Below are 9,620 nucleotides of genomic sequence, written 5' to 3'. Positions count from 1 at the left end.
CGATGGAGGAAGGGAAGGGGGTGGGTGGGAAAACAGCCTTATTTTATTTTATTTGAAGTGGGAAGGAATCCAGATCCTCCACCAGCCAGCCAGTCCACCTTTTCCAGGCAGTTCGGCCTGCTTTTCCTCCTCTTTCTCTCTCTCTCCCCCCCCCCTCACCAGCATCCTCCTGGATGCTGCCTATTGCACTGAACTATTTCGGTGGCCAGTCTGGGTGGAAGAACACAGAGCAGTGCCGCGTCCGCCTCCCTCCCCAAAGCCGGGACAGCGCAGGGATCTGCCGTTCCTGCCCGCGTGCTGAGGCTGGGACTGTCACTCATTCTCTGATCAGCTCCCGAAAGCAGCTCGGAAGCCGCTGGATAAAAAAAAAAAAAAGGAAAAAAAAGGGGGAAAAAATCAAACTGATTTCTCCCTCCCGCTAGCTTAGAAACGGGGCAGCTGTGCATCGCTAGGTCGGTTGGGCTCTCTGGGGGGGGCCATTCTGGACGTTCTTCTTTCCCCCCCTTTTTCCTCCCCCCCTCTTTCCTCCTCGCCTGGCATCTCCCGGGTTGACCCACCCAGGTTCCTATTGAAGAAGGGGGATTAAGAGCAACCCGGCAGCACCACATCTGTATCTCCGTCCAGAGCAAAGAATCTATGCAGCGCAACTTCCGCGGCGGCCGGCCGGTGACAATGCTCCAAAGCACGGACCTCGTCTGGGCTTGGCTCCTTCTGGGCACCGCAGGTACGTCTCGAGCTTGATGATCTGGATGCGTGGGTTGGGTTGGCAAAGGGGCGACGCCGGGAACCCTCGGAGGATGTTGGCTTGGCTGCCCGGGCGCTTTGCCGGACGTCTCACCTGGGAGACACTCCGGCAAGGCGCTGTCTCTTTTGGGGCGGGCGGGGGGGGGACAGAGGGAAAAGAGAGAGACCCCCCTTGGCTTGCCTCGCCCTTGTTGTGTGTGTCCCCCTTCCCCACGGCTTGCTTTCCCTCTGCCCTCCCCGGCTTCGTGCGTGTCCGCAAAGCTCGGTGCCATGCCAGGCGCTAGCGGGCAGAATCTGGAACCGATCCCCCCTTCCTCCTCCTCGCCTGGTCGTGGGGCAAAAGCCGCCCGGGCATCTTGCGCGGAAACAATGAGCTTGGCACCGGGGGTTGGAGTGGGGAGTGGGGGGGGGACCCGTCGCGCCGTCCATCGGGCTCCGAGAAACGGGCTTGCAGAATTGCGCGCAGGCAAGGCAAGGCGACCCCCCGAAAGTGGGCGCGGACGCGGCCGGCAGGCAAGGAGGGAAACAGGGAAGGGCCCGTGGGACTGGGGGGGGGCGTGGGGTGGAAAACCCCGGCGCACCCACCCACCCAACCCTACCCTACCCTACCCAGCCCCCGGCGGGCTGCTCTGGTGATGCCCCGCTCCTAGCAACGTCGCCCTCGTTCAAAGCAACATGCAAAATCAAGGGATTGGTTGGGACAGGGGGGTGGGATGCTGGGTTGGTGCGTGGGGTGGGGTGAGGGGGAACCGCTCCGTTTGACAGGCGAGGCTGGGGGGAGGGGGGCTGGGAAGGGCGTGCAGCAAAGGCGCACGGCGGGGGAGACGGCCGGGGCGCCTTTTGGGGTGTCTGTCTGTGTGTCTGTCTGTCTCTCTCTGTGTGTGTAAATCAGCTGCGCCTTTGCAGGGGGCAGGTGCAGATGTGGGGCAGGGATTCTGAGGCCCTCCGCGCGGGCGGTGATGCCGAGTCTGGCTCGCGTGCCAACTGCAGACAATGGAGGGAGGTGGCGGCGGCGTGGAGGGTGTTTGCGGGGCCGCCGTGGAAGGGGACAAGGGCTGCCTTCCCCCCCTCCATCCCCATCCCCATCCCCGCCCCTCGGGTGACTCGCTGATGATCCCTTCTGCCGGGCGGCCCTGACACGTCCCCGTCCTCCCCACCCCCAGCCCCGCCGTTGTCATTTCCCCGCGTCCAATTATCTGTAATTTAATTCATTAAGCGGGGCTGCTTGCAGAAGCGCACACCTTGCTTTGGGGAGGGGGCGGCGGCGGCGGCGGCGGCGGCGGCGGCGGCGGGCGATTCCCGGGTGGGAAGAGAAGCAAGAGGCGGGTTGGAGTTTGCAAAGAGCTCGGCGAGGAAGGTGGGGGGCTGGGATTGGGGGGTGCCTGCAGAGGCCAAGTCGAGGGGTTCAGCCGGAGGGGGCTCGGAGGAAAAATAAATACTCTGTGCAAGCGGGGCAAAGGCGAGGGGTAAAGACCCCCTCCCCATTTATGGGGGGCGTGGAGGTGGGGGGGGGGGGAAAGAGAGAGCAATAACAACAACAAAAAGGGCTGGTCGGAAAAGATGCGCGCTCCCGCCTCCGCCCCTCCTGGGTCTTGCGAGTCGAGCCAGGCGCGCGCCTCCGCCGCGGGAAGAGCGAGCGAGCCCCGGGCCCGGGGAAGAGTGGGGTGGAGGTGGGGGTGGGGGTGGGGGTAGGGGGGAGAGCTGGGCGTTGTTGACGGCCGTCTGGGCCAATCAGAGCGCCGCGGCGCCCGGGCGGGAAATGCCGTTAGGCTCCGCAGCTGCTTTTCTTGCGCCGCGCCCAGGGTCTGCCCGAGCTTCTCCAAGCGGGCGCCCGCCTGAGCAAACGCTGTCGGCTCGGCTCCTGCCGGCAGCTGAGCCTCTGGGGGATGGGCGGCTTGGCGAAGACTTCCTCAGCGGGGGAGGGGGCATAAAGGACCTGTCAAGGGTCTCTCTCTCTCTCTCTCTCCCCCCTCCCCTTTCCCAAAGGGTTCTTTTGGACATTGAGCCCCTTGGCATCTCAAGAGCTGGGCAAGCGAAGACGTGCCCCCCCCCCTTCGTCTCCAAGATGCCCCAGGCTTTGAATTGGGCCTCCCCTAGATTGGCATGGCCACTTGGAGGGGTTTGGCTGGAGTGATGGTGACCCTCCCATGTGATCCACCACCCGGCCCTGTGAAGTGTCCTCATATTGCCCCCCTTTCGATTGGAAGGGCTGGAGAGGTGACTCCCAGTCATCTTCCAGCCCTCATAGCGCCCCTTTGACAGATGTAGCTGGCGAGGTGGCCCTCCACCCAACTTTTGATGGATGTGGCCAGAGAGAAGGTCCACAAATTGCCTTTCATAGGCAGGTGACCTCTGAGCCATGCCCCTTTCCCTTCCTGACCCACCCGCAGCCCTGGTTGGTTTACTCCAGCTGGGGTTAAACACCTGCCAGGTGGGCCTCGAGTGATATACCAGTGCCAATCTTCCATACACCTCCATAGCTAACTTGCAATGTTGTGGTAACTCCAAAGCCGCTTCATTGCATGAAAGTGATGCTTGGCACACGTCCCACCTTATACAACTTTTGCAACTGTGTCCTGTGTGTTGCAGCCACTGGTCTGTGTTGGAATTGTGTCTTATCCCAAAGGTGCTTTTTTCAAAAGGCAACTGGACTTTCTGGTTTTTCTCTGAAGACATTTCACTTCTCATCCCAGAAGCTTGAAGCTTCTGGGATGAGAAGCGAAACGTCTTCAAAGAAAAACCAGAAAGTCCAGTTATTTCTTTGGGACAACGGTGACCTGGATGACTGAAAATCTCCATAGACATTTGATTGAGCCTTACATACTCATGGTTTTAGTCCTAGCTTCTACAGCAGTAGTGTTCAACCTTGGCAACTTGTAGACTTGTGGACTTCAACTCCCAGGATTCCCTAGCCAGCATGGCTGGCTGGAGAATTCTGGGAGTTGAAATCCATAAGTCTTCAAGTTGCCAAGTGTGGGGTCCCCTGGATTATGGCATGAGATTTACTACAATTCTTGCCAAATGAAAAAGTAGCATTGGCCTCACCACCTGTGTCAGCCCCAAGGATTATGATGTGAAACCCATGGCAGTTTGAGGCCAGCCCTCGATACATTTGCACCCATTCAAGAATGCCTCTGGAGCAGAGCCCAAGTAAGGAAGCAAGATCCCTTCTTTATGCCCGGACCAAGAGAAGAATCTTGAGAACTGAGATAGGAGCCATCTAGCCTCCCTAGCCATCCACAAGACTTCAAGCTGCCAAGGTTGGGCACCCCTGTTCTACAGTTTACTCTTTGATCTGGTTGGCATCCTCTTACATTGTTTGAGGGCGTTGACAGTGGAGCAGAGTGGCCTGTGTTAAGAGGTCATTAGTCTCCTTGTTGCAAGAAGATTGATGAGATGAGCCTTCTTCTCATGGTTGATTCTATCCAGGTGCCCTCAAAAGCATCTCAGTTGGGAAACTCTTGGAGGGATTGTCTTAGCATGGCTTATTGTTTATTTGGATTGATTCCCCCCCCCACTGGAAGTTGATTCTTTTGCGACCTTCTGATAGGCCAAGTCAGAGGGTGAAGCCAGATTCACTTAATGTCCGTGTTACTAGCAGTAGCACTTAGACTTATATACTGCTTCACAGCTCTCTCTCTCTCAGAGTCAGCCTATTGTTAACTTAAGAACTTCTGTGATTTGTTTAACACCTGTGGCAAGAAAACTGGTAAAATGGGACAAAGTTCACTTAACTGTCTTGCTTAGCAATTTTGGGTTCAATTGTGGTCATAAGTCAAGGACTGCCTGCATTGGGTATCCTAAGAAAATACATTAATTCCGTCGTGTTAATCAATGACTTTCCACCATATGGGCAAATCAAAAAGGAAATAGGAATAAGATGCTGTTATATCAAAAAGACACTGTTGTAACAAAAACTAACAAATCTAAATTGAAAATGGGTTTTTGCTATAATTAGGGAAACAACAGCTTCTTGCAATGGGACACATACGTTGTTGCATAAGCTTTGGTGGATGCTATTCTCAAAACACAAAATACCTTAGTTTCTTCCCTTTGGCCTTTGTTACAATATCTCAACTTGTTGTGATCTGCACTTACGCAACCAATACTGTACTCCGGATAGGGTCACATCCCCAGGAACCTACTAATCTAGAAGTAGTACATTGATTGTATCGTTTGACACTGGTCTTCATTCATTCCAGATGATATTGTAATTGTAATATTGTTATTGTAATGTCGGTACTGGTGAGTCAATGCGAAATGCTTGCATCTACCTCTCTTCGTCTTTTGGCTGCATTGTCCAAATAATATGATTGCCCTTTCTTCCTGCTTTATTTGTTGTCAAATAAAAGGTGTACATTTTGGGTATGCTATCATAACCAGGTATGTCTAGTTTAATGAAAAGAAGGACCAGGGGAGACATGATAGCAGTCTTCCAATATCTCAGAGGCTGCCACAAAGAAGTGGGAGTCAAGCTATTCTCCAAACCACCTGAGGATAGAACAAAAAGCAATGGGTGAAAACTCATCAAGGAGCGAAGCAACTTAGAACTAAGGAGAAATTTCCTGACAGTTAGAACAATTAATCAGTGGAACAACTTGCCTGTAGAAGTTGTGAATGCTCAAACACTGGAGGCTTTTAAGAAGATGTTGGATAACCATTTGTCTGAAGTGGTGTAGGGTTTCCTGCCTGAGCATGGGGTTGGACTAGAAGACCTTCAAGGTCCCTTCCAACTCTGTTATTCCAAATTCTAAATCCAGTGGTTTCCTTAGGAAACAACAACACCCAAAAAAAGAAGCAGAGGTTTGATCAGTGAATAAGCCATAGAGTTCTGATATTTTCAGGGATGGGGAATGGCACGTCCTAAAAATTTCAGGGTGTTTTGGACTCTGAGTCTAGGACCCCATCAATCCTGGCCGGATGGTGAATGGATTGGCCTTAACATGACATTTTTACATGGATGTGTTGGAGGGATAAAAATCCCAGGTTGGCACTAAGAATTGTCAACTTATTTTTCTTCTCGAAAGGAAAGCTAAACACAGATTACATTCACTCTGGAGAGGTGTCAGCTTCTAAATGTGTCAGCTTCTAGATAATTTTAAGAACTTGGAATCTAGCTGATAACGGAAGAAACTTTGTAGGCCAGAAGGGAGGGTTAGCCGATGTGAAGAAAATATGCACGTTGCGATGATTCAATTTGAAGGAATGCTTCTGTTCCAGGGTTGTGAATCGTGCAGGGAGTCTAGACAAAGTGAAGCATGTATTTTGCTGCAGGGTGTTGCCCACCCCCACAAAGCTGTTGGAGTTAGCATGCTTCTCTCTGCTTTTTTGTCATAGGTTTTGGGTCAAGTGAGAAAAAGATAGCTTGGCATAGGACTTGGGTATATTGTGTTTTGTCATAATGGCGGAACTCCGATGTGGACACAAGATACAGTCCTGGGTTCCCCTAAAAATTAGCCATGTGCCAATAAAGGAGAAGGAATACCTGCAGCTCAGGGTTGAATGTGGGGTCCTTCTGCTCTCTGAGCTTGGTGGTTTTCTTGCAGATGTTTCATGACCCAGCTAGGTAACATCATCAGTGCTAGAAGGGAGTGGGGTTTGCAGAGTGGAGGAAGGAGAAGGGGAGAAGGAAAAGGAGAAAGGGGGTAGGAGGAGAAAAAGGACTGTGGAGGCTTTGGTGTTCTCTGAGCTGGGTGGTTTTCTTGCAGGTGTTTCATGACCCAATGATGTTACTTAGTTGGGTCATGAAACATCTGCAAAAAAGCCACCAAGCACCCCTCAGATTACCATGGAATGCAAGCAGTAGTGAATTTTTTTTTTTTTTTTACTACCGGTTCCGTGGGTTTGACTTGGTGGGCATGGCAGGGGAAGGATATTGTAAAATCTCAATTTCTACCCAACTCCAGGGGAAGGATATTGCAAAATCCCCTTTCCCTCCCCATTCCTGGGTGAAGGATATGGCAAAATCTCTATTCCCACCCCACTTTGGGGCCAGCCAGAGGTGGCATTTGCCAGTTCTCCGAACTACTCAAAATGTCCGCTACTGGTTCTCCAGAACCTGATGGATTTCACCCCTGGGTGTGAGAGAAAAAGTGGGGCCTGGCTGGGTGGCACTATTTCTCCCATGTTTCACTGTCTAGTTTCACCATTTCATTACGTAGGGAATGAAGTCCCTGTACACTGTTTTGTTATGTGTGTTGCGCAAGGCAGGGCTTCAAATTTAACAGTTTAACAGAGTTGGAAGGGACCTTCTAGGCCATCTAGTCCAATCCCTGCCCAAGCAGGAGATCCTACACCATTTCTGACAAATGGCAGTCCAGTCTCTTCTTGAAAGCTTCCAGGGATGAAGCTTCCACAACTTACGAAAGCAACTTCTGTTTCATGGGTTGATTGTTCTCACTGTCTGAAAATTCCTCCTTATTTCTAGGTTGAACCTCTCCTTGTTCAGTTCCTATCCATTATTCCTTGTCTGGCTTGCTCTTCTGATGTTGCCACCCCCGAATCCAACTGTATTCTTAACAATTCACATTGTGAGAAGTCGCCGTCTTCATCTTACTTTGGGAGACTCAAAAATGCATGTGATAGACTTGCTGAGGGTACTAATGATTGTGCAGTTGTGAGCCCACACACTTCCTGAGCAGAAGGCTTTTTAGAAAACTGAATCACGTGAAGTGGGAGGGGGGAAGAGAGGGAAGGAATATGCATAATAATAAACAAAGTATTCGGAGGAGAGGATCCTGGTTTGAAGGGTGCTAAGCCATCTGTCTTGGGCAGGAGAGGGGAGGGGGGACGGCTTCAAAGAGAAGAGGGGAGGCCAAGCAGAGTAGCAAATGAGCACCCCCTCAAGGTCATGATGTAATTAAGAAAAGCGGTCCGACTTATTTACAGTAAGGCAAAGAAAGCAGAAATCTTGATGGTTTATTAGCTTTGATGGCAGCGTGACTGCCTTTGAAGGCCATCTGCTGGGTGATTGGTGAGCTTTCTGGTACAGTTGGTTGCCCATTGTGAAAACTCTTCTGGACTAGAAAGGTTTGGTCCAGCAGGGCGGTGCTTACGTAGTAGCCTTGTTCTTAGGTAGGAGGTAGAAGATGATGTAAAGGTATGTAAAGTATGTAAATTAAATTTTAATAATTTATTAATTAAAGTATGTAAATTAAAGTATGTAAAGATGATGTAAAGGCATTCGGCCCTCTCAATTCCTGGCAGATAGATGGGGAAGAAATGGAGGTAGTGACAGATTTTATTTTCCTGGGCTCCAAGATCACCGCAGATGGGGACTGCAGCCAAGAAATTAAAAGACGCTTGCTCCTGGGGAGGAAAGCTATGGCAAATCTAGACAGCGTACTAAAAAGCAGAGACATCACCCTGCCAACAAAAGTCTGTATAGTCAAGGCTCTGGTTTTCCCAGTTGCAATGTATGGCTGTGAAGGTTGGACCATAAGAAAGGCTGAGCACCAAAGAATTGAGGCCTTTGAACTCTGCTGCTGGAGAAGACTCCTGCGAGTCCCTTGGACTGCAAGGCGAACAAACAAGTCAGTTCTAGAGGAGATCAACCCTGACTGCTCTTTAGAAGGCCAGATCCTGAAGATGAAACTGAAATACTTTGGCTAGCTAATGAGAAAGAAGGACTCACTGGCGAAGAGCCTAATGCTGGGAAAGATTGAGGGCAAAAGAAGAAAGGGACAACAGAGAACGAGGTGGCTGGATGGAGTCACTGAAACAGTAGGCATGAGTTTAAATGGACTCCAGAGGATGGTAGAGGACAGGAAGGCCTGGAGGAATGTTGTCCATTGGGTCGCGATGGGTCGGACACGACTTCGCAACTAACAACAAGAAGATGATGTGATAGGGAAGCCCTCAGTAGGACTGTAATCTCTGCTAGATGCCCCCTCTTGTCCCAACAGGCTTTCAGAACCATTTCCCTTTGGTTGACCTGTGTTCTGTATTCAGGGATACTGACACCCCAAGCTAGTTTTCTGAACAAAACAGAAATGCCAGTCTTTAGTTTATGGATAGAGCAGATGGCTCTCCTCTTCCTGTTGAGCACTCTATGTGTTCTTAACTAACAGAGATATTTGGATATATTGACATGCAGATTTGGAAATCTCGGTTTTGTCCAGATGACTTTTGAAATGGATGCTTAATTTAATGCCGACTGGTTGAATTTTAGTATTTTAAAACAGGGGTCTCCAACCTTGGCAACTTTAAGGCTTGTGGACTTCAACTCCCAGAATCCCTCAGCCAGCAAAGCAGGGGTCTCCAACCTTGGCAACTTTAAGACTTGTGGACTTCAACTCCCAAAGTTCTGCTGAGGAACTGGGAGTTGAAGTCCACAAGTCTTAAAGTGGCCAAGGTTGGAGACCACTGTTTTAAAGCATTCAGGGCTATGGCTATCTTTTAGAATAAAATAGAATAGAATTTTTTATTGGCCAAGTGTGATTAGATACATAAGGAATTTGTCTTGGTGCATATACTTTCAGCGTACATAAAAGAAAAGATACGTTCATCAAGAATCATAAGGTACAACACTTAATGATAGTCATAGGGTACAAATAAGCAATCAGGAAACAATATCGGTATAAATCGTATGGATACAAGCAACAAAGTTACAATCACACAGTCATAAGTGAGAGGAGATGGGTGATGGGAGCGATGAGAAGTATAGAATAGTAGTGCAGATTTAGTAAATAGTTTGACAGTGTTGAGGGAATTATTTGTTTAGCAGAGTGATGGCGTTTGGGAAAAAACTGTTCTTGTGTCTAGTTGTTCTGGTGTGCAGTGCTCTATAGTGTTGTTCTGAGGGTAGGAGTTGAAACAGTTTATGTCCAGGATGTGAGGGATCTGTGAATATTTTAGATTTCAAAATTGCCTTTATA

General features: G+C 50.1%; 1 protein-coding gene across 3 annotated transcripts in view; it reads left to right on the top strand.

Annotated features, from left to right (window-relative positions):
• The first annotated feature begins 207 nt into the window (after window positions 1-207).
• The window catches only part of NCAM1 (neural cell adhesion molecule 1), a 198,844-nt gene continuing 189,431 nt past the window's right edge, over window positions 208-9,620 (top strand). For 2 of the 3 annotated variants that reach the window (XM_058194465.1, XM_058194466.1), the window contains exon 1: window positions 213-724. In XM_058194465.1, coding sequence (XP_058050448.1) covers window positions 637-724 — 88 coding nt within the window. In that variant the 5' untranslated portion in view covers window positions 213-636. Of the gene's footprint in view, window positions 725-9,620 lie in introns of all 3 variants that reach the window. The other variant, XM_058194467.1, reaches the window with a different exon arrangement.

The sequence above is a fragment of the Ahaetulla prasina genome, chromosome 9 (assembly GCF_028640845.1).
Source record: "Ahaetulla prasina isolate Xishuangbanna chromosome 9, ASM2864084v1, whole genome shotgun sequence".
Classification (NCBI taxonomy): domain Eukaryota; kingdom Metazoa; phylum Chordata; class Lepidosauria; order Squamata; family Colubridae; genus Ahaetulla; species Ahaetulla prasina.
This window is presented reverse-complemented; position numbering and strand designations above follow the sequence as displayed.